Source organism: Delphinus delphis, chromosome 4 (genome assembly GCF_949987515.2).
Source record: "Delphinus delphis chromosome 4, mDelDel1.2, whole genome shotgun sequence".
NCBI classification, from domain to species: Eukaryota; Metazoa; Chordata; class Mammalia; order Artiodactyla; family Delphinidae; genus Delphinus; species Delphinus delphis.
In genome coordinates this window covers 138,569,482-138,595,095 of record NC_082686.1, presented here as the reverse complement: position 1 = coordinate 138,595,095, position 25,614 = coordinate 138,569,482, and the positions used below count along the sequence as shown (strand labels likewise).

The following is a 25,614-nucleotide window of genomic DNA, read 5'->3' as shown; positions in this document are numbered from 1 at the left end:
AGCAAGCCTGGTTGAGACTTTATTTCACACAGAGAAGAAGGAAATAAATTGTGTATCATTCTGAGTCTTCAGTCTAGCAGAAAACATGATGATTATCTTTGGGACATACTATTAATTTCTGTTACCTGGGAGGAAACTTAAATAACTCACATCTGGTTCTGTCAGTTGGGTTATGAGGTCTGTAACTAGGAGAATAAATTTCTTACCTGGACCATGTAACTTGGCCGTTTCATTTTATTATCTAGAATTCAAGCTGTTGATTATTTTCTGGAATCTTTTCTTATGCTTTTCTTATTTTCTGGAATCTTTTCTTATGCTTTTTGAATTTTTTAAAAAAGTATTTACAGTGTTTTTGTATAAGAATGAGGGCCAAAATGGGCCACTCTGAATACTGACAAGTTTCCTTTCATTCTCCACTAAAGCCCCATTCCACAAAGTATTAACAATCTGTTTTGATGTCAAAGCCAAATAGTGACAGTTACAATAATGAATGTTTGCTAGAGGGCACTGGTGAAAAAACAGCACAGAAATGCAAACCCCAGCCGTCTCAAACTGTTCCTTCCCACTGGAATGTACCCATCCTTTTCGACTCCCAGTCACATAGATTGTTCCCATTGGGTCATTGGTTGAATAGTGCAAAGAAATCTGAATCTGGGAAACATTAAGAAAAGTGAATTGTTATTCTAGTTTCGCATCTTTTGGAAAAGACAAAAGAAAACTGTGCAGTAAGGAAGTCTTGCGCGTTACTCTTATCATTTTGCAGAAGAGGTTGTTTGAGAGCTGTCGGTTTTTTTTTCTCCTCTCCTCCTAAATGGACTCCAGAAACTTAATACATTAGCATAAATGGATGATTAGACATACATGATTGACTCTAGCTCGGGCCAAGTTCAGTTTTTTTTAAGTCAAGTTTTTAAGATTCTATCTTCCAACACTCATAATAAATCATGACTAATTGGAATTAACTGAAAGGGATAGAGTCAGTTCTTTTACGAACAAAATCAAAATTTTAGCAATGAAAAATAAATGAAGAGCTTGTGCTTCTGAGCCAGACTGTCTGAATTCAAATCATTGTACTTCAGCTGGCAGCTCTGGCATTGCACAAGTTCCCAAATCTCTCCATACCTCAATTTCTTCTCTAAGATGAGGATGAAAATGGTATGCCCATCTTTGTTTTTTTTTAATTGACGTATAGTTGATTTACCGTGTTGTGTTAGTTTCAGGTGTTCGAAAAAGTGATTCAATCGTATATATATGTACATATATATGTACATATATTTCTATATTACTTTGTATATTATATTATTTTAATGATTTTTTTCCATTATATGTTATTACAAGATATGGAGTATAGTTCTCTGTGCTATACAGTAGGTCCTTGTTTATCTTTTTCAGATATAGTAGTGTGTATCTATTAATCCCAAACTCCTAATTTATCCTCTTAGTTTTTTAGGAGGCTTGAATGAGTTTATACCTATAAATGCTTTAAAATTGTTTTTACTATCATAAGCTATAATTGTGTTTTGTTCATTCATTCATTTATTCATTCATTGCTTTCTTTCAATAAATATTTATTGACTGCCTTTTTATGCCAAGCATAAGTGCAAGGATATAGCAATGGACAAAACTGATGAAGGATTGTTAAGTTTATTCTTATTATTATTCCAAGTCATTATGGGTTGTCTCATGAACCACTCAGCACATACTGGACATCTATTATCCTTCCCATCTCCTAGCACAAAATAGCGACTCAGTAAATGTTGATGAAGGGAAGTTCAAATACATGAGTCATTGCAACATAGAATAACAATCTGGATTTGCAATAAGGATTTGGAATTGGGAGATGCAATGTCAAGTCCCAGTTTTACTGAAATTTCCTAATCTAAAAACCTAGAAAGCTATACCATGAAACCACTAAGATCCCTTTTGACTATGATTCTAGAAAGTAACTGAAATGATGCACTATTTTTTGACTGGTTATAATTCTATTTTTCTTAAAATAAATAAACTTCTAATTTTAGTCTAGCTTTAAATCTACAGAAAAGGTACAAAACACAACAGAGTGTTCCTGTATATGTTCTCAGTTTCCCTTATTATTAACATCTCACATTACTATGGTGTATTTGTCAAAGCTAATGAACAAATATTGATATATTATTACCTGGAGTCCATATTTCATTCTGATTTCATAAGTTTATACCTAAAGTTTTTTTTTTCTTTTTCTTTTTTAAAATTATGTAAGTTTCAGGTAAACAACATTATAATTCAACATCTGTATACACTACAGAGTGATCACCAGCATAAGTCTAGTCACCACCCATCACCATATAGTTGACCCCCTTTTACCCATTTTGCCCACCTCCACCCCCCTTCCCCTCTGGTAACAACTAATCTAATCTCTGTATCTATGAGTTTTGTTTTGTTTTCTTTTGTTTGTTCCTCTGTTCTGGTTTTTTAGATTCCACCTAGGAGTGAAATCATATGGTATTTGTCTTTCTTCATCTGACTGTTACAATTGTGTGTACGTACCACATCTTTTTCTGAATTTAATTTCTTATTTTATATTGCAGTTTAGTTGATTTACAATGTTGTGTTAGTTTCCTTATGTTCTTTTTTTTTGCCCCAGGATCCTAACCAGGACACCACATTATATTTAGTAATCCTGTCTCCTTAGACTTGTCCGGACTGTGACAGTTTTTCAGACTTTTCTTGTTTTGATGACCTTAATATTTTTGAGGACTCTTGGTCAGGAATTTTGTAGAATGTCCTTAAATTTAGGTTTGTTTATGCTTTTCTCATGGTTAGACAGGGGTTATGAGTTTTAGGAGGAAGATCACAGAGGTAATTCTCATCACATCCTAGCAAGAGTATATGCTATTAACATGATCAATGATATAAAATTTTATTTTAATGACTGGATAGGTGTTATATATAATGGGTAATTTAATGTACCATACTAAGGAAAATATCTTTGCTATATGAAATTTCTACGCAAAGTACAGTCATCCTTATTCGCGCGAGATTGGTTCCAGAACCCCTGTGGTTACCAAAATCTATGAATGCTCAAGTCCCTTATATAAAATGATGTAGTATTTGCATATAACCTACACACATCCTCCCGTTTACTTTAAATCATCTCTGAATTACTTACAATACTTAATACAATGTAAACGTTATGTAACTAGTTGCAAATACAATGTAAATGCTATGTAAATAGTTGCCTACCCACAATAAATTCAGGTTTTGTTTTTTGGAAGTTTCTGGGATATTTAAAAAAAAAATTCGATCCTTGGTTGGTTGAATCCGCAGATGCAGAACCCCCAGATACCAAGGGCCAACTAAATGAAATAGTTGATTCTTTTGTGGCATAATCTTAAAATATATTTACTTTACTTTAAAAAAAAAAAGTCTTCTTTATTACTGGCAAATGAAGAGTAAGTGAAAAATTCATGTCTTGTTATAAATTAATAGTACTCTTATCTTTGTGGACTCAAGATCTACATATTAAATTTAATGTCAAACATATAACTGTTTGTATTTCTTTCAAACTAACCGCAAGCTTGAGAAAATTCGCAGATCTTTGTTCAGCTATGTGGTCTGAAAGACGCAACAAAGTAAGAAGTGCTGGAAATTAAGCATTTTGATACTAATTCCCCTAAGCCTGTCTCGTGCAAGGGACTTGCCTTAAGAAATATCGATGTTAATACTTCACTAAGCCCCGGACATGGACAGCCTGGTGTCTCTAATCTTTGGTGTCCTTGGTATAAATGTACATTATCCTCTGGGATTAGGAATGACGCTGATGTAGCTGTCACAGAGATTGGAAGATCCATGGTTATGTTTATTCTATACTTTTGTTATGAATTTCACTGTAAATAGAGAAGGTGGCTTAAGATTACTATAATTTATGCAATGTAAAATTTTCAGATCAAGACATAAAATAAACATTGTCAATCCAGGGGAAAATTGTTAGAAGTAGGGTACTACTAGGGATATCCTTATTTAGATTTAAATGAAATAAATACCTACAGTATCACGCTCTGGCTCCAGCAAGCGGCCACAATAAGTTTAATTATACCTATCTTTATGGTTGTCCCTTCCCATAGAACTGACCATAGAAACAATTGAGTGGTTTTAGCCCGCTACTCTTTGTGACCTTACTATGGAGGTTCATTATTATGGCCAAGAGCATCATTCACAATACATTTTTCCCCAAATCCCTAATTTCTTTTTTTTTTTTTTTGCGGTACGCGGGCCTCTCACTGTTGTGGCCTCTCCCGTTGCGGAGCACAGGCTCCGGACGCGCAGGCTCAGCAGCCATGGCTCACGGGCCCAGCCGCTCCGCGGCACGTGGGATCCTCCCGGACCGGGGCACGAACCCATGTCCCCTGCATCGGCAAGCGGACTCTCAACCACTGCGCCACCAGGGAAGCCCCCTAATTTCTTAATTCCATGAGACACTGTGTCCTGACTCACCATATACTACTTGTGTGAACTTTGGAAATTTCCTTAACGTCTGAAATTTCTTCATTTTCAACAGCATGTGTGACGGTTAAATGAAATTACGTATATAAAACACTTAGCAAATGAACTGGCCATTTGCTATTTGTTCACAGACACTCATGCACCTGCTTTCAAAGAATAATTTCCAGTTTGCTGGGAGCAATGATGCCTACTGGACCATCTCAAGTTGGTTGTTGTGTTTTATACCATATCTAGATTCTCAGAAACATTTTCTAGCAATTACCTGATATTTCAATGTTGGTATCTTAGTAGGCAAGTAAATACTAATCAGGAAGTGGGTCTCTCAGTGTTTAAGGAAATAAATGTATTCTGGTGGCAAAATTCAGTGTTAGGATCATTTTATTTATTTTTCTCTAGCCTTGAGAGAGACTAGTCATGGCACTATGTTTTTTTTTTTTTTCTAACATGGTTGGAGGATATTCTCCACGACACTGCAGGGGACTTACTTAATGGTCTTACAGCTAAATAAGTGATTAAAAGTATAGGAAGCGTCAGGCAAAGGGAAGAGCCAGATGAATTGTTTTATACAATAGCCCTCAACATGCATCTGAAAAAGAATATATATATATACACATATATAAAAGTATATATTATATGTATACATATACACACATATATATATAACTGAATCACTTTGCTGTACACCTGAAGCATTGTAAATCAACTATATTTCAATAACATTTTTTAAATGAAAATTAATTCATTAATTAAAAAAAATAGAGCCCATTTCTCTTCTGATTGACTAGTGTGTCTGATGCCATATTTGGGAAAGAAACCATAAGCAACCTCTCCCATATTCCCACCTCTCTCTCTGGATCAAAGGGAAAAGCCAAATTACAAGGCATCTTGATAACATAAACTAAAAAGAAGTAAGCGTTTATGAGGACAACACTTCATTGCAGGTAGACCACTGTCCTTTACAGCCACTGCCCACTCCATTTATCATGGACTTTACAGCGTGGCACTGGATAGTGACCACAGCAGCATATGGAATGAGAAACGATTCCAAGAGCAGCTGTGGCTGGAGAGACAGCCTGGGAATAGTTTGAATAAGAGGTTAAGAACTAGCCAGCCGGGAGGCAGCAAAAAGTAACATAAAAATAGAAAGCACAGGGCATAGGGCTCATTTGCAATTCATTGTTGGGTATGGCAGACATTGCTGACATGGTGTTAACTAGCCTGTTTGGGTTGGGAGCTGTGTACACCCGAGTGAAGTTAGGACAAGGTAGTCTTACTTTGGAGGTTGACCTCTCCAGCTTTAGAATTAGACTTCAGAGGCAGAAGGGTTGTAGGGTTACAGCGCATCAACACTTTCTTGGTCATCAAGCTCTTGAAAGCTGTGACATTAACATGATATGACCAGTCTGTGAATTCCTTATAAAGAGTGGCTGTTGATGTTTGAATACTTTTGTGTCACAAGCTCCCTGAACACAGCCTGGTGCAGAGCATACATTTAATAAATATGCTAGATTAGAATTCATCTTATTTGTATATGGATGATTTCTGTACCTGTCCAATATACAACTCTTTGTAAATAACGCAATGGTTTTCTAAACCTTTGATCTGGACAAAGCGATATGATATCAGGGTTCTTTTTTTTTCTATATTTTGCACAAGCATACACAGGAGGATCAGTACCTATTTTTTAATTAAAGAAAGAGATGTAGAAAGAAAATAGAAAGACAAGTGGTAAAGAAAATTAAAATATCTTAAAAACATGTATCCTCCATTTTATTTTTTTTTAAAGCCATCCTTGTAGAGATATACAAAGCACAATGCACTGTAAAGATTATTTTACTAAGGCCATATGTTAACAAGAGAAATCTGTGAATATGTTTATTTACCCCACGGAAAAACGTTAAAGCCTGTTTGTATATATTTTCTAGACTTGTTCGAACGTGTTACATCAATAGACAAAACTATAAGTGGTCATCTATGTACATTTCCTCAGGAGATGATTGACACGTAGTCGACAAGCAGCAATTGCTAGCTGTTCCTATCATTATTAGCAGAATGTAATATTAGTGATACACTTTCGAATAGGGAAAGGTAATACCACTGTTTTTGCCTTTTCTTCTGTGCTACTTTGACTGCAGACAGTACCACAGGGACACCAGCAATATCAACGACGACAACTGTGGAAATTCGCAAAAGCAGCGTTATGACAACTGAGATCACTTCTAAAGTGGAGAAAAGCCCCACGACAGCCACCGGCAATAGCTCCTGTCCTTCCACGGAGACTGAGGAAGAAAAGGCAAAACGGCTGCTTTACTGTTCTCTATGCAAGGTTGCTGTCAACTCCACCTCACAGCTGGAGGCGCACAACAGTGGTGAGATGCAGCGATTTATTTTCTGTCTCAACAGCTCTGCAATTATCTTCCTCTGAATAGATTAGATCTTTTGCAGCAGGGGACAGAGGGGGAGGCAGAAAACTGGCAACTATTACATGGAATTCATTAACCATTAAGAAGTAAAAATGACAAGCAAAGTGTCACTTACAGGGGGGCAAGGAAGGGTTTCCAGGGCTCCCTTGCCATGCTGTATATGTGTTTGTGTGTATGTGTTTTATAAACATTAAGAGAGACAGTAAAATATAATTCTGAAGCGTCAACTTTGCATTTATATGATTTCTAGATTGCTATGTTACTTCCACACATTTGCTTGTAACTGAAATTTTCTGAAGTTGCACCAATAATATAGTTGCAAAAGTTGGTTGCATAACTCCATTCGCTTTTGGTTAAAAACCTCCCTATTATGGTTTTTATGGCAAATAATGTTGTTTGGGCTAAATCTATATGAGCTGGAAAATTAAACTTAAGAAAATACTTCTTAGAGACAGCCATGATGTCTACACATAATATTTTATTTATTTTTTCTGACAACGTAAAGATACTATTCCTTTGTTTTGACTGAGACTCAGAGAAGACACATGACCAGCTAGGTGACAGAGCCATTATTCAAACCCAGGTCTCTCTAACTAACACTAAACTTTCATATAGCATAACAGAAAATACTGGTAAGGCGGGATGGAATTCTCTCCTGATGTATTTTGATTCCATCTCCCTGCTCTTTCTATACATATATGTTTATATCTATATCTATATTTAAAGATGTTTTATATATATATAAACCTATCTAACTAGATACATATATAGAGTATATCTATATCGATTTAAATAGATAAAGATTTTATTGTTTTATTTGTTTATTTATTTACTTATGTCCTGCCTGAGGTTTTAGCCAGCCCTTTGTCCCAAGATCAGTTTTTCTCTAAAAGACTGGGTTCATTGCGAGGACTCTGTCAGCAATTAGAATCGAAAAAGAATCATTTGTGAATCATACCCTGAGTTAATAGTGCAGCTGTGTGTTGATGGCGTCATCGACCAATCATTGTGCCCCACGCGTAATATTCAAGTACTGACTTCAAGGCTCTAAGGGGGTAATTGCAGAAGGAGGACAATTCCTTCCGCCCACATCCTCGTCCTGCAGGCAGCATGAGTTATAGTCAGGGAGAGTTCATGAGTTCAGGGGCTGGGAGACACAGAATAGCATCTGGCCCCAAGTCAGAATCTGTACCATTCAGATTTGCCCTCTGTTTCCTCCTGCGAATACGTTCTTCCTGAATGTGAGATCACTGGGAGAGGGTGGGCATCATTGGAAATCCATTTACTTTTCCAGAACTCTTGATCATCCCCCCATAGCGACAGAGAAACACATTCACTCTGAGGGAAGGTCTATTTTGACAGATAAACCATAGCCTTTGAGGTTGGAGTTAATTTACCAAGAACTTGGATGTCCTTTCTGAATTCTGATCAGAAACATCTGATTAGGAGGCAAAGAAGGGATGACTTATTTGTTTATGTCACATCAGGTCAACGTTTTCCATATTACAGTTCTATGGTCATCTCTGGTTTGTGTGTAAGAATTGCCGTTGGAGCTTTATGTATATATATATATATATATTATATGAATGTCAAATATATCCATACGTTTATATATAAATACATTTATATTTGTTTAAATACATACACACACACACACACACACACACACACACACACACACATATATATATATATATATATATATATATATATATATATATCTCCTACATCCTGGGATTCTGATTTATTATATATCCAGGGCTTGGGAAGCTATAGTGTTTGGGAAAAGAAAAAAAAAAACAAAAACAAAACCTGGCAAGTGTTTTGCAGGCAGACCTGAGAACTAGTGTAACCATCTCACCTGGGAGTTTAAGACATACTTTCGGTTGTCACCCTTACTTGAATCCCTTTCTAAGGGTGTCCCCTCCAAGCCTTCAGCCCAGTCGGGGGACTTCGACCACTCCCCTTCCCTCCAAGGTGCTGCTTGGGGTTCTCGGTTCCTGTATTTCCCTTCCTGCGTCAGAGATCTTCCCCTCGGGGTGTGATGTTGGTAAACCTGCGGGGTGATTGTAGAGGGCAAGGGTCCGCATATGTCCCTCTCCTGTCAGGAGTAGGAATGGTCCTTGTAAGTCTCATCATAGGATTATTGTGGTGGGTTCTAGTTTGGGTTCCACGAGAAGCAGACTCTGAGACAAGAATGTCAGGGCAAATAGTTGTTAGGGAGATAAAGGGACAAGGTTAGTGGAGTTGGGAAAGGAGATAGGGCAGGGAAGGTGGCCAGCACAGCCAGCTACCAACGTGGGCAAACTGGACCTTACCCACCAAAGCCCGTCCCCCGCCCAGCTCCTACGCTTTTACTCTTAAAACCTTCAAGTGATCACCTAGAATGACAGAACTAAATTGACTCAAATTCTGTGTCTTTATCTTTACAATCTCAGCACTATCATTGTTCATTTATAATCCGCTGTTTTCATGAAACATAGGTATTAACACAAGGGCATGAATTGCAGCCTTTGTGAGCTCAAAGGATTTCGAACCACTATGAAATGATTAGTGAAACTAAAGCTTGTAACCGAATTTGTGTGTTTCTGGGGATGACCGTATAATGGAGAGTTCTACAAACTAATTTCCATGGAGCAGATGATGTGCTAATTTAGTATATACGAAATCTCAACAGTAACCACCTCCATTGTTTAGAATATAGACCAATGAAATATTATTTAGGGAAGAGTCCTTATCACTGACATTATTTAGAGTTACCAGATCATGGTGCTGGTGGAAAGCAGACCCCCTTTGGTTTTTTTGTTTGTTTGTTTGTTTTTGTTTTTTTGCGGTACGCGGGCCTCTCAATGTTGTGGCCTCTCCCGTTGCGCAGCACAGGCTCAGCGGCCATGGCTCACGGGCCCAGCCGCTCCGCGGCATGTGGGATCTTCCTGGACCGGGGCACGAACCCGTGTCCCCTGCATCGGCAGGCGGACTCCCAACCACTGCGCCACCAGGGAAGCCCCAGCGGGCCCCCCTTGTATAGTCCATTTAATCGTTGTTCTCTAATTCTCTTTAAGGACCCCCTTCTTAGCTATGCACAGGGCAGACCACAATCACCACCCCACCCACTGCATCCTCCACTCACCCCCACCCTGTCAATATAACTTTAAAAGACTTCTCCAATTACTTCTTAGAGCCAGATATTAGGAAAATACTGTTAAGATCGGGCTGTGTTTTTCAGGAAACCAAGTTTGAATATCAATTTTGCTCAGAAGCAACCAGGATGCAGCATGGGGAGATGTGTCCTTTGCATTTGAATGTAATTCTAAGTGTTTCTTTTCTTTATCCTTTTAGAAATACATCATAGACATGGAATCAGGGCTATAGCACCGAGCAGAGAATTATGCACTTATGGTCTGTTCATGGGAAGCCTGCCACCTTCAAAACATGTTTTTCTCCTAATCTTGGAAAATGCATTTTTAAAAAAAATTTATTGAAGTATAGTTGATTTACAATGTTGTGTTAGTTTCAGGTGGGCAGCAAAAGTGAATCAGTTATACATATACATATATCCATTCTTCTTCAGATTATTTTCCCATATTGGTTATTACGGAATATTGAGTAGAGTTCACTGTGCGATACAGTAGGTCCTTATTGGTTATCTATTTTATATATAATGATGTGTATGTGTCAATCCCAATCTCCTAATTTCCCTTCCCATGCCGTTTCCCCTTTGGTAACCATAAGTTTGTTTTCAAAATCTATGAGTCTTTCTGTTTTGTAAATAACATTTGTATCATTTTTTAAAAATTAGACTCCACATGTGAGTGATATCATATGATATTTGTCTTTCCCTGTCTGACTTACTTCATGTGATTCACAAAACTGTCTAAGAGTGCTTGAAATACCCTGAGAGGACATACTCTTTTCGAGAGATCTGGAAGGCTCCTTTTATTTGTGTGTTATAGACATGTATTATAGAAGATATGTTTTGCCTTTTTCTTTAAAGAAATTCCCCCCAAACATCCTACTAGGTAATGCTTTGCTTAGCTATTTTTGATGATTTTCTCTATATAATTGAAAAAAACTTTGGAATGTTTTATAATTAGTCCTCATTACTAATTTGGGCAGATTTTTCTGGTAATGACTTAAAGTGGTAACATTTGATCATTTTCACTAAGCTCATTCCAGTTCTTCTATCCCTACACAGAGCTTATTTTTAAGTTCACTAAGTTTTAATATATAGAAATGACACATTACCAAAGGATGGAATTTCTAAATTTTTGCCTAAACACAAAATCAGTGTTAAGAAGGAGAAGAGAAGATTGACTAAAATTTCTTGAGCATGTGGGTGGGCCAGAAATAATGCTTAAGATAAAAAATGCATCTAATACGATACTTCAGTAGAGGAGATATTTTTTTTTTCTATAGCTACAGACATTGAGGCACAAGTAAGTTGAAACTACTCAGCTGATGGAGGCAAATTCTGACTTATACCATTTCAGAGCCTGAGCTTATAAATCTCTTTCCAGAGAGTTTGCTGTGTTTGTTGATCTTTATAAATATCTAATACTTTGCTAATCTTCACTGATTGTCTACCATGTGTTGCTCACTGAGAATCTAAATTTGAGCAAAGCCCAGGAGTTGCCTTTTAGGAAGCCCTGGTCTAGTTTGTGCCTCTGTGTTCAGGAAGAGAATGGGTAAAGACTTGTTTCATCCAGAGATGTGTCCTTTCGTGTTTCAAGTAAAAAACTCATTTAAGCCAGTCAGCCATGGTGGCCCATGTTTATGGCCTTATTATTATTAAGTCCCAAAGATTATCAACCACTTCTCTTCAGCATCTTCTAGGGTAATGGTAAGACTTCAACTGGATGGGAAATACAGATACAGACTCTTCTATCACAAGTCTGCTGTTGCGCCTTCTTTAAACTTTCTACAAATGTTTAAAAAAACCAATTCAGCCCCATAGGCCTCCATGTTATGCATGTTCCTGCAGGGCATACTTGAGCAGGAGAGCTGTACTGTCTAATATGATAACGACTAGCCTGAGAAGGCTGTTTAAATTTAAATTAATTACCTGTTCAGTTTCAGCTGCAGTAACCTTATATCAAGTGCTCAAGAGCGTCTCTGACTAAAGGCCACCATATGGTAGGTACAAATCAAGAACATTTCCATCAGCAAAGAAGTTTCCATCAGAGAGTGGACTGGAGCTACAATTCTTTTTCCCTTTTTTTTTTTAATTTTTATTGCAATATAGTTGATTTACCATGTTGTGTTAGTTTCAGGTGTACAGCCATGTGAATCAGTTACACATATATCTACTCTTATTTAGAGTCTTACAATTCTTTTGTTTTTTAACATCTTTATTGGAGTATAATTGTTTTACGTTGTTGTGTTAGTTACTGCCGTATAACACAGTGAATCAGCTATGTGTATACATATATCCCCATATCCCCTCCCTCTTGTGTCTCCCTCCCACCCTCCCTATCCCACCCCTCTAGGTGGTCACAAAGCACCAAGCTGATCTCCCTGTGCTATGGTGGCTGCTTCCCACTATCTATCTATTTGACATTCGGTAATGTATATATGTCCATGCCACTCTCTCACTTCGTCCCAGCAAACCCTTCCCCCTCCCCATGTCCTCAAGTCCATTCTCTACATCTGCGTCTGTATTCCTGTCCTGCCCCTAGGTTCTTCAGAACCATTTTTTGTTTTTTTGGATTCAATATGTATGTGTTAGCATATGGTATTTGTTTTTCTCTTTCTGATTTACTTCACTCTGTATGACAGACTCTAGGTCCATCCTTTCAGTACAGATAACTCAATTTCTTTTCTTTTTATGGCTGAGTAATATTCCATTGTATATATGTGCCACATCTTCTTTATCCATTCATCTGTCGATGGACACTTAGGTTGCTTCCATGTCCTGGCTATTGTAAATAGAGCTGCAATGAACATTGTGGTACATGTCTCTTTTTGAATTATGGTTTTCTCAGGGTATATGCCCAGTAGTGGGATTGCTGGGTCATATGGTAGTTCTATTTTCAGTTTTTTAAGGAACCTCCATACTGTTCTCCATAGTGGCTGTATCCATTTACATTCCCACCAACAGTGCAAGACGGTTCCCTTTTCTTCACACCCTCTCCAGCATTTATTGTTTGTAGATTATTTGATGATAGCCATTCTGAATGGGGTGAGTTTTGCATTTCTCTAATAATTAGTGATGTTGAGCATCCTTTCATGTGTTTCTTGGCAATCTGTGTATCTTCTTTGAAGAAATGTCTATTTAGGTCTTCTGCCCATTTTTGGATTGGGTTGTTTGTTTTTAGGTTATTGAGCTGCATGAGCTGCTTGTATATTTTGGAGATTAATCCTATGTCAGTTGCTTCATTTGTTACTATTTTCTCCCATTCTGAGGGTTATATTTTCATCTTGTTTATCGTTTCCTTTGCTGTGCAAAAGCTTTTAAGTTTTATTAGGTCCCATGTGTTTATTTTTGTTTTTATTTCCATTTCTCTAGGAGGTGGGTCAAAAAGGATCTTGCTGTGATTTATGTCATAGAGTGTTCTGCCTATGTTTTGCTCTAAGATTTATAGTGTCTGGCCTTACATTTAGGTCTTTAATACATTTTGAGTTTATTTTTGTATACGGTATTAGGAAGTGTTCTAATTTCATGCTTTTACATGTAGCTGTCCAGTTTTCCCAGCACCACTTATTGAAGAGGGTGTCTTTTCTCCATTGTATACTCTTGCTTCCCTTGTCAAAGATAAGGTGACCAAGTGTGTGTGGGTTTATCTCTGGGCTTTCTATCCTGTTCCATTCATTTATATTTCTATTTTTGTGCCAGTACCGTGCTCTCTTGATTACTGTAGCTTTGTAGTATAGTGAGAAGTCAAGGAGTCTGATTCTTCCATCTCTTTTTCTCTTTCTCAAGATTGCACTAGCTATTCGGGATCTTTTGTGTTTCCATACAAATTGTGAAAATTTTTTGTTCTAGATGTGTAAAATGCCATTGGTAGTTTGATAGGGATTGCATTGAATCTATAGATTGCTTTGGGTAGTATAGTCATTTTCACAATGTTGCTTCTTCCAATCAAAGAATGTGGTATATCTCTCCATCTGTTTGTATCCTCTTTAATTTCTTTCATCAGTGTCTTATAGTTTTGTGCATACAGGTCTTTTGTCTCCTTGCAAAGGTTTATTCCTAGGTATTTTATTCTTTTTGTTGCAGTGGTAAATGGGAGTGTTTCCTTAATTTGTCTTTCAAATTTTTCGTTGTTAGTGTACAGGAACACAAGAGATTTCTGTGCATTAATTTTGCATCCTGCTACTTTACCGAAATCATTGATTAGCTCTAGTAGTTTTCTGGTAGCATCTTTAGGATTCTCTATGTATAGTATCATGTCATCTGCAAACAGTGACAGTTTTACTTCTTTTCCAATTTTGACTCCTTTTATTTCTTTTACTTCTCTGATTGCTGTGGCTAAAACTTCCAAAACTATGTTGAATAATAGCGGTGAGAGTGAGAAACCTTGTCTTGTTCCTGATCTTAGTGGAATGATGTTGGCTGTGGGTTTGTCATATATGGCCTTTATTATGTTGAGGTAAGTTCCCTCTATGCCTACTTTCTGGAGAGTTCTTATCATAAATGGATGTTGAATTTGTTGAAAGCTTTTTCTGCGTCTATTGAGATTATCATATGGTTTTTATCCTTCAATTTGTTAATATGGTGTATCATATTGATTGATTTGGATATATTGAAAAATCTTTGCATTCCTGTGATAAACCCCATTTGATCATGGTGTGTGATCCTTTCAATGTGCTATTGGATTCTGTTTACTAGTATTTTGTTGAGGATTTTTGCATCTATATTCATCAGTGTTATTGGCCTGTAGTTTTCTTTCTTTGTAATATCTTTTTTTGGTGTTGGTATCAGGATGATGGTGTCCTCGTAGAATGAGTTTGGGAATGTTCCTCCCTCTCCTATACTTTGGAAGATTTTGAGAAGGATAGGTGTTAGCTCTTCTCTAAATGTTTGATAGAATTCACCTGTGAAACCATCTGGTCTTGGGCTTTTGTTTGTTGGAAGATTTTTAATCACAGTTTCAATTTCAGTGCTTGTGATTGGTCTGTTCATATTTTCTATTTCTTCCTGGTTCAGTCTCAGAAGGTTGTGCATCTCTAAGAATTTGTCCATTTCTTCCAGGTTGTCCATTTTATCAGCATATGGTTGCTTGTAGTAATGTCTTATGATCCTTTGTATTTCTGCAGTGTCAGTTGTTACTTCTCCTTTTTTCATTTCTAATTCTATTGATTTGAGTCTTCTCCCTTTTTTTTTGATGAGTCTGGCTAATGGTTTATCAATTTTGTTTATCTTCTCAAAGAACCAGCTTTTAGTTTCATTGATCTTTGCTATAGTTTTCTTCATTTCTTTTTCATTTATTTCTGATCTGATAGTTATGATTTTTTTCCTTCTGCTAACTTTGGGGTTTTTTTGTTCTTCTTTCTCTAATTGCTTAAGTGTAAGGATAGTTTATTTATTTGAGATTATTCTTGATCCTTGAGGTAGGGTTTTATTCCTATATACTTCCCTCATAGAACTGCTTTTGCTGCATCCCATAGGTTTTGTGTCATTGTGTTTTCATGGTCATTTGTTTCTAGGTATTTTTTTATTTCTTCTTTGATTTCTTCAGTGATCTCTTGGTTATTTAGTAATGTATTGTTTAGCCTCCATGTGTCTGTAATTTTTACATTTTTTTCCCTGTAATTGATATCTAGTCTCATAGCATTGTTGTCAGAAAAGATACTTGACATGATTTCAATTTTCTTAAATTTACCATGGCTTGATTTGTGACCCAAAATATGATCTATCCGGAAGAATGTTCCATGAGCACTTGAGAAGAAAGTATATTCTGTTGTTTTTGGATGGAATGTCCTATAAATATCAATTAAGTCCATCTTGTTTAATGTATCATGTAAAGCTTGTGTTAACTTATTTATTTTCATTTTGGTTGATCTGTCCATTGGTGAAAGTGGGGTGTTAAAGTCCCCTACTATGATTGTGTTACTGTCAATTTCCCCTTTTATGGCTGTTATCATTTGCCTTATGTATTGAGGTGCTCCTATGTTGGGTGCAGAAATAATTACAGTTGTTATATCTTCTTCTTGGATTGATCCCTTGATCATTATGTAATGTCCTTCTTTGTCTCTTGTAATAGTCTTAATTTAAAGTCTAATTTGTCTGATATGAGAATTGCTACTCCAGCTTTCTTTTGATTTCCATTTGCATGGAATATCTTTTTCCATCCCCTCACTTTCAGTCTGTATGTGTCCTTAGGTCTGAAGTGTGTCTCTTGTAAACAGTATATATACAGGTCTTGTTTGTGTATACATTCAGCCAGTCTATGTCTTTTGGTGGGAGCATTTAATCCATTTACATTTAAGGTAATTATTGATATGTATGTTCCTATTACTATTTTCTTAATTGTTTTGGGTTTGTTATTGTAGGTCTTTTCCTTGTCTTGTGTTTCCTGCATAGAGAAGTTCCTTTAGCATTTGTTGTAAAGCTGGTTTGGTGTTGCTGAATTCTCTTAACTTTTGCTTATCTGTAAAGGTTTTAATTTCTCCATCGAATCTGCATGAGATCCTTGCTGGGTATAATAATCTTGGTTGTAGGTTTTTCCCTTTCATCACTTTAAATATGTCCTGCCACTCCCTTCTGGCTTGCAGAGTTTCTGCTGATAGATCAGCTGTTCACCTTATGGGGATTCCCTTGTGTGTTATTTGTTGCTTTTCCCTTGCTGCTTTTTATATTTTTTCTTTGTATTTAATTTTTGATAGTTTGATTAATACGTGTCTTGGCTGTTTCCCCTTGGATTTATCCTGTACGGGACTCTCTGTGCTTCCTGAACTTGATTGACTATTTCTTTTCCCATATTAGGGAAGTTTTCAACTATAATCTCTTGAAATATTTTCTCAGTCCCTTCCTATTTCTTTTCTTCTGGGACCCCTATAATTCGAATGTTGGTGCATTTAATGTTGTCCCAGAGGTCTCTGAGACTGTCCTCAATTCTTTTCATTTTTTTTTTTCTTTATTCTGCTCTGCGGTAGTTATTTCCACTATTTTATCTTCCAGGTCACTTTTCCGTTCTTCTGCCTCAGTTATTCTCTTGATTCCTTCTAGCGAATTTTAAATTTCATTTATTGTGTTGTTCATCATTGTTTGTTTGCTCTTTAGCTCTTCTAGGTCCTTGTTAAATGTTTCTTGTAGTTTCTCTATTCTATTTCCAAGATTTTGGATCATCTTTACTATTATTACTCTGAATTCTTTTTCAGGTAGACTGCCTATTTCCTCTTCATTTATTTGGTCTGGTGGGTTTTTACCTTGCTGCTTTGTCTGCTGCATATTTCTCTGTCTTCTCATTTTGCCTCTCTTACTGTCTTTGGGGTCTCCTTTTTGCAAGCTGCAGGTTCGTAGTTCCCGTTGTTTTGGGGATCTTCCCCCAGTGGCTAAAGTTGTTTCGGTGGGTTGTGTAGGCTCCCTGGTAGAGGGGACTGGTGCCTATTTTCTGGTGGATGAAGCTGAATCTCGTCTTCCTGGTGGGCAGGACCACATCCGGTAATGTGTTTTGGGTTGTCTGTGAACTTATTGTGGTCTTTGGCAGCCTCTCTGCTAATGGTTGGGGTTGTGTTCCTGTCTTGTTAGTTGTTTGACATGGGGTGTCCAGCACTGGAGCTTGCTGGTCATTGGGTGGAGCTGGGTCTTAGCATTGAGACGGAAATCTCTGGGAGACCTCTCACTCCCACTGATTGATATTACTTGGGGCCAAGAGGTCTCTGGTGTTCCAGTGTCCTGAACTCGGCTCTCTCACCTCAGAGGCTCAGGCCTGACCCCTGGCTGGAATACCAAGATGCTGTCAGCTGCATGGCAGTGAAATGTGGCTGTCTCCATTATGAAGTCAGATTATAAGGGTCTACAATAGCTGTTCAGCTACAACAACAGGCTGACTTGGAAGCACTTTGTCTACGAGGCTCTCTCCAGCAGCTGGTGGCTAAAAGAGTAGGTCTCTGTGTGTGCTGCCAGAACCTTACACGTTTATATAGAGGTCTTCACTGGTTTCCGTCACGGATTTGGTACAGATGGTCCCAAGAACATCTTACTCTCTCAAGGCTGTGTGCTTGAAACTGCTCCTAAGCCTGAGGGTCTACAAGCTGAAGGAAGATGAGACTGCCCAGGGTGGCCTGAAAGCCGTGATTCTTGCCACGAACCCTGCTGTTGCTGTCATGGAATCCAGCTTCCCCCGCTGCTCTGCCATCAGTTTTCAGTGAAGCTTTCTCTCTGTGCTGATGAGATTCCTGCTACTTGACTTGCCCAAAGCCATAGAGCCCTTAAATGTTGGGGCTGTGATGCAAACCCAGCCAATCTGGCTCCAAGGTCGGTGTCACCTCACCCTAAATGCCTCACCCCTGTGAGCCACCTCCTCAGACCTGCACTGCCACAGGAAGAGTCGCCTGCATTCTTACAATTTTTAAATAATGTACTTTGGGGTTTGCAACATGGGTGATTTGGGATATATTACCTAATAGAAAAATGTTATGTAGCTGTGAGCATTCAGGGTTTAGTTATTTCGTGTTTGGTGACATCTCACGGGTGAACAACCAGAATAAGTGATTTCAGAGTTGTGTTGAGATATGTTTTCTTGCTGTGTACTTTTACGTGCTGTGCTTCTTAGGAGTGGTTTCATGCGCAAACCAAGTAGAATGTTCAACCTACATTATTTTTTCTACTCGAGCCTAATATAATGTCACTGATATTTAGAACATTTCAGGAAGTTTGCACATGAAACTGTTTCCCTATTGAGGGCATGCGGCTTGAAGGTGAAAAGTGGGAGGGCTTTTGCTTTTCACCTTATACTTTTCTGTGCTCTTTGAATTTTCTAACAAAGTGTTACTTTCATTTAAAAAAGTGAAAACTGAACTAGTTACACAAAAAGTAAGCAAAAACACTGCTTTTATAAATAACTAAGACAACATCATATCTGTTATACTATGGGAGTGTCTAATTTTTCCATTTATTGAGTGTTTATTATGTGAAAACCTTTTTGCCGGGTTCTCTTGGTTAATGGCTATGAAAGCAATGGAGCATTTTTCCATGCTTTTAAGGGCCTTGTTTCTAAGTAGCAGAGATGGGTGCAAATAAGGATTGTTAAGTGCATGTCTAAAGCAGCACAGGAAATCCTCCATCCTCCTTGTAGTCCATTGTTATAGGTAAAAGAGGCTTTCTGGATGCCTGAAAATTCTCATGTGCTGGTATGTCCAGGGTTACTGCCATATCAATTCCACATGTTTATCTCCCCATCAAACCCAGCCAGTGCTCCGCTTACTGGTTCCCAGGGTCTGCAGAGCTCTTTCCTGAGCTGTCTTTGGACACCGAGTCCATCCCCACTGGTGCTGTGTGGCTTGCCTCCCCTTCTGTTCCCACTTCATAGCTCTTCCTCAGAGGACGTTTCTGATGCTAAAAGCAAAGTTCTCCTCTTCTCTGTTTCCCTTGTGTCTACTTTCACCTCTGCCATTTGGACTTGGGATGCATTACTGATGAGTCAACAAATTACTTTCAACCAGGGAGCTAACAGAAATAACACAATTTTTTACTCATTTGGGGCATTCCTTGGTCACCTGATACCATGGATGCCATTCTGGGTGCTTACTGTTTGTTGATATGCTGATAAAACAAACCAAAGATTTCATTTCAAAGACAAAATAAAATTAAGATTGACATGGAAAATGCATAGTATATATGAGGTCAGGGTAATAAAAGGTTAATTTGACATTTAGAGGATTAAAAACAAGAGAGAACATGGAAGCTCTTGATGCCAATTATACCCTTCAGGTGTAGAGATTCAAAACAACTTTCTTTCCTTAGGACACACAGAGTCGGACTATAATGCCATTTTACTGAATGTTATAAATAAACACATCAAAACACACCTTTGGGGCTTCCCTGGTGGCGCAGTGGTTGAGAGTCCGCCTGCCGATGCAGGGGACACGGGTTCGTGCCCCGGTCCGGGGAGATCCCACATGCCGCGGAGCGGCTGGGCCCGTGAGCCATGGCCGCTGGGCCTGCGCGTCCGGAGCCCGTGCTCCACAATGGGAGAGGCCACAACAGTGAGAGGCCCAAGTACCGAAAAAAACAAAAAAAAAACAAAAAAAAACACCTTTGCATTTTGCTGTTTGTATGGAGGCTGACCACTTTCCTGCCCATGTATCTATAAGCTGGAATCATCTGAACTTGTCAATGAGAAGGTAACTAAACGATCACTGGCAGTCACGTGGGTTTGCTAAGGGTCTAGTGTAACACTATTAAATCTCATCTCATGGACATTCTGGAAAATTGAACTTTAAGGCATTGAAATGTATTTTATAGAAAGGTGAATTTTGCAGACTCTACCAGGATACATTTCCCTATAAAATGAATCTCTCTGAAACTTCCTTTGTACTGTTTAGACAGTTAATCTGATAGCTTGACTTGAGGCTTAAAAATAGCCGTATTTTGTACCTATAATACTCCTTATGAAAATCTATCCTAAGGAAATAACCTTAGGATAGAGTTTAAAAGATTAACAAGTAGGATGTTCATTACACAATAATTATACAGGGAAAAAAAAGAAAATAATCCAAATGTCTAATATTAGATAAGTGGTTAAATATATAACGTTCATGTATTGTAAGCCTATGCTGTCATTAAAAATCATGTGCATTTTTAAAAGTATGTATAAGTCCAAGGGAAGTTCTATACAAAATTACTTTAACTAAGTTATCCAGACTTTTTAAAATGCACATATACAAATAGAAAATAAAAGACTGGTACATGATGACCACCATTAATATTTTGATATGCTTCTCCTTGATGGAATTCTGGGGTTTTTTCCATTTTAAAGAAATTTCCCCAATTTTCCTGATGACCTAAAGAATGATTGATTTAAATTTAAAAAGTCATTTGCCAGTTTTCTTGCTCACCCACCTTTCCTTTATGCCAGTACCTAACTTAAGAGCCATCTAAAAAAGGAAGTTGCAAAGATGATGAGGAATTAAAGGGAGGGCTAGCCTCTATTCACTCTGCAGCACATATTATTTTGATTTTTGCAAATACAATATCTTGACCCAAGGCAATCAAAAGCAAACAAATAAAAAAAGCAAACAAAATCAGTATTTCTAGGAGCATGATGACTTGCTGCATTTAAACTGTGGTTGGAGAATGGCTCCACATTTCAGGAATCATGGAAGCTTCAAATGAATGTCATTATCAGTGATGGCCTTTTAAAAGTGATGGGAAGAAAATAGTCCCTTTAAAGTACAGAAGCAGCTTTGCAATGGCCCTACTGTGCAATCACAGGGGAAGGCACAAGCCTTGCGAGATGTTTACATATTGTTGGAATCTGAGGTATTCAAACCTGCCATCACAAAGCCACTGTCATTTATTATAGCGTCCTGGTTCCGGGTACTCTGCTGAGCAGAAAGGAGCATTACAAGAAAACAAGGGGAACGGGGATTTGAAAGACCCAAATTAAAATCCGAGTTTAGAAAAGACTTCATTAACAAAATAGAAAAATTAAAGGTACTATGAGAGATTCCTGTGTCACTGGAATTCAGCTAGCTCAGACATCCTTAGTGGATTTCTAGCTAAATCCCCATAGCTCTAAGGACTTAATTAGAAATCCACTTTCTACCTGCCAGTAACTTCAAGTAGTGTTTGCTTTGTGAGCTGGGCAAGTAACTTAACCTTTCTGAGTCTCAGTTTGTTATCTGAGTGCATGATAATAGCACCTAAACTCGTGGGTGGCTAAGAGCAGGTAAATAATTTATCACAATATGTGCAATGTTTAAAAAATAAAATAAGTATCAGTTCTCCTAATAGTCACTATTTTAGAGTATTCATGCACATCTGATCTCTCAAAACTATAAATGCTTGAAAATTAAGAGTAGTACATCTCTCCTTAATTGTAGCTGTACTTGAAGGAAAAACAGCTACCTTTACAGGCTGTTCAAGCTTTAAGATCTTATAAAATGATCTAATATCTATTTAATTATGACTGACAAGCTGCTACTAGATGCAGGAGGTTACATTGCACAAACGTTCCACTCTACGTGATGATGAATAGTAACCCCAGAGTCAAAGCTATTAGCTGAAGTTTTTCACCCAGTCTCAGCACAATTTTAACCACATGTGTTTGGTGTGTGTGTGTGTGTGCATGTGTGTGTAAGGCATGCATGAGTGTGTATATTTAACTTTCCTATCTTTACTAGCTTTTGTGGAGAGACTACACTGAAATAATAATGCTAATGACACAGTGATTTTTCTGAGGTTGGGTAATTCTCCAATGCTCACGTATCTTCTGTTTCTTTCCTTCCCCTAGGAACAGGACATAGGTGGGTCTTAGCTTGCCAGAGATAATATGGAGAATGTCTGTTTTCTGGATTTTTACTTACTGTTGCTATTGGTAGCAACTTAGTATTGGGAGCAACTTTTTTGAATTTCTTCTCCTCCTAACCCACCTGTCACTCAATCCTGAGGCAAGCCACCCACGCCTGACTTTTTTTCGTCCTCCCAGGCAAGATGAAGTACTTCCATATCAGTGAATAGGTAGAAACAGTTTTCTGAACCATTCTGGTTGCCACTATCAAACGCCGGCTCAAATCACATAGGATATTAACCAGAGTGAGTCAAGGGGCCTTCAAGAAAGTCAGGATGAGGGGCTTCCCTGGTGGCGCAGTGGTTGCGAGTCCGCCTGCCGATGTAGGGAACACGGGTTCGTGCCCCGGTCCGGGAGGATCCCACATGCCGCGGAGCGGCTGGGCCCGCGAGCCATGGCCGTTGAGCCTGCGCGTCTGGAGCCTGTGCTCCGCAACGGGAGAGGCCACGAAAGTGAGACGCCCCCGTACCGCAAAAAAAAATGAAGTCAGGATGAGAATTTGTCTCTTACTGACTGCTACTTAGACATTCCTAAGCCACAGCGGCCCCAGGAAAGCTTCTCAGTTTGACTATAGAGGTTGCATGGGAAAAAAATATTTTGATAAAATCACCTGTTTGGATAGAGAAGGTTGGATAACCCTCTACTCACATAGTGGCACAAAAGCTTCGAATTTGTAGGAAGATGGTATAAATGAAGGTAGGAGAAAACAATGTGTGTGTGTGTGTGTGTGTGTGTGTGTGTGTGTGTATGTATATACTCATTCATTAATTATTTGTGTAGGTATGTATTGCTCACCAGAACATTGCTTGCCCTACTCTCATTTATGGTATCTTCATACAAAGCAGAAAGCATTAGGTCACTATATTGCAGTGGACATGGGTGAAAGTGAACCCCGGGGCAGCCTCACTGCTACCACCACCACTACCGCATGGTTCTTTGACTCCGTATTTCAGCCTCTCCCGTCTTCTCACAAAACGTTGACTTTTTTCTCTCTCCTTAATATGTTGAGATATGAACATTTTCATTGCTGTGCATAAGAAAATGAGATTCAAAGTGGGGAACCTAAGTGGTAAAAATATGCATTTTTTAATATTGGACTCAGTAAAGGTATCATTTTAAAGAGAGAAACGTATGGCTCTAAACCTGTTCCGTGTGTGCATTGCCTCTTATTGAAGACATGGGTGATTGACACGGAGCTGGAGGGCCCTCAGCATCTTTTCTTCATTGATATGGAATGATTCTGAGAGGCAGGCCCAAGAACCAGAAGTTAAGAATTTCTCTTTTTTTCTATGCTTCCAGAACTGATAACAATCTAATAAATACAATTAGGAAGGTGAAACCCCTAAATCAGGATTTAGAAAACCAAAATGGCAGAAAGGACATCAATGATTACAAGAGAAAATTTCATAGCAAAAACATATGGCTAAATGAGAAAAGTAAAGAATACTTATCAACTCCAAGGAGAAGGAAATTGTGAGCAAAGTTTTTGAAAGCAAACTGCTATCCTGAATTTTATTGTTTAAAAAAAGCAAATCTTGATAAGTAGAATTACATTAGTTATGTGGGACAGCCAAAAGATGTGACTGGTTTAATAAAAAGAAGGGTTTCTTTACAGTGTATCTGCTTAGCCGGTGAATCCCCCCGTTTTTTACTCATTTGTTTATATTTGAAATTTCATAGCCAATCAGTGTGAACTTTGCTATTCTAATAGGACTTTTTTTCCCAGAGTCATTGAGATCTCTATACAATTACTCTCCCTCTTTGATCCTAAACCCCATAGCCAGGAAAGCTTGTTTGTATTCTATTTAGAAAGTGGGCATTTAATTAGTGCCACTTCTGTAAACACACCGTGTTTAAACTGATTACACTTGTTACATCTCACCTCCAACTACACCTGTAGCAACTAAATCACTCTTCCTCATCAGCTATCATTTATGTCTCGTTAGCATCAAGAGGAAATGAAAAGAAGTCACACCCATTTAATTTCATCTCAGGACTTTTAAGTTTAGTTCCTGTACTGATGGTGCTTATTTGTAAAACAGGACATTATAAAAAGATGAGTGATTAAGTCATGTTATATAAGGTGATCAGAGCACATTGTTACAGTTTTGTATGTCATAAGCATATTTCAAGCATAATCCCTGGAAGAACTGCATTCAAACTCGGCATCACATCATGTTGTGTTGTTGTATCGTTTCCTGGAGGAGATTACTAACTAAGATTTTCCCCCTCTTTTTTCTTTTCTGAATATTCCTGGCAGGTACTAAGCACAAAACGATGCTAGAAGCTCGGAACGGCAGTGGGACTATCAAAGCCTTCCCTAGGGTAGGTGTGAAAGGCAAAGGACCAGTGAATAAGGGGAATACAGGCCTGCAGAACAAAACGTTTCACTGTGAAATCTGTGATGTGCACGTCAACTCGGAAACACAGCTTAAACAGGTAGGCGGTACCCATTCTAGAAGTGAAAACAGATGGGGGTCATGCACGAGCAGACTGTGTGCTTCCTCTGTTCCCTTTCTTTTCTGTTTTTCTCTCCCATCCAACCATCCATCCATCCATCCATCCATCCGTCCATCCATCCATCCACTTAGCTTCTTATTCACTCTCCTTATTTATTTATGCATATTTTGGTTGGTTAAAGGAATACTAAAATGTAATGGCTTCTAAGATCTTTCTGAAATTGCCTGAAGTGAGTCTGTGCTATTTTTGTATATGAAGAGTGGGAGGAAAGGGGGTAGTAGATCTTTTCTTTACCAGGTTTCCCACTCAAAAGTGTTGATTTCCTTTAAAGGTCAAATTTCAATGTTCCATTTTTACTTGTTTAGATATTTACATGCTACCACTAATTTTATGCTGTGCTCTTCTTTTCTTTTATGTATACTCTATTACATGGTGGTGTACTGTATTTCTAAATCCTGCAGCCACCTGCTAACAAGATGACTAATCCTGTTGCATTCACTTTTACTCTGAATAGCCTTCCAAAGAGATCAGTTCTACGTTTCTAGTTGAAGTCCCAGCCCTCATATAGTGTTGTGTTTTATATGCATACGTACATTCTTGCACTGATTTTTACACACCTTAGTTATTTATCTTTAGAATTTAAGGGGTTGACATTTGGCTGTACAAATGTGAGGATAAATATTAATATGGAAATAAATTCATGCCCGCCTGGCCATCTTTGTTTATTTGCACATAAAATTCCTTCAGACATTTATTTCCTTTGTAAATGTCCATAAAACGAGATCTGTGCAGTA

The 25,614-nt window shown here is 38.0% G+C and overlaps 1 protein-coding gene across 2 annotated transcripts in view; it reads left to right on the top strand.

Moving 5' to 3' along the window:
• The window catches only part of LOC132425122 (zinc finger protein 385D), a 335,665-nt gene that overhangs the window by 301,039 nt on the left and 9,012 nt on the right, over positions 1 to 25,614 (top strand). For both annotated transcript variants that reach the window (XM_060011538.1, XM_060011537.1), the window contains exons 5-6: positions 6,618 to 6,851; positions 24,621 to 24,799. In XM_060011538.1, coding sequence (XP_059867521.1) covers positions 6,618 to 6,851; positions 24,621 to 24,799 — 413 coding nt within the window. The remainder of the gene's footprint in view (positions 1 to 6,617; positions 6,852 to 24,620; positions 24,800 to 25,614) is intronic.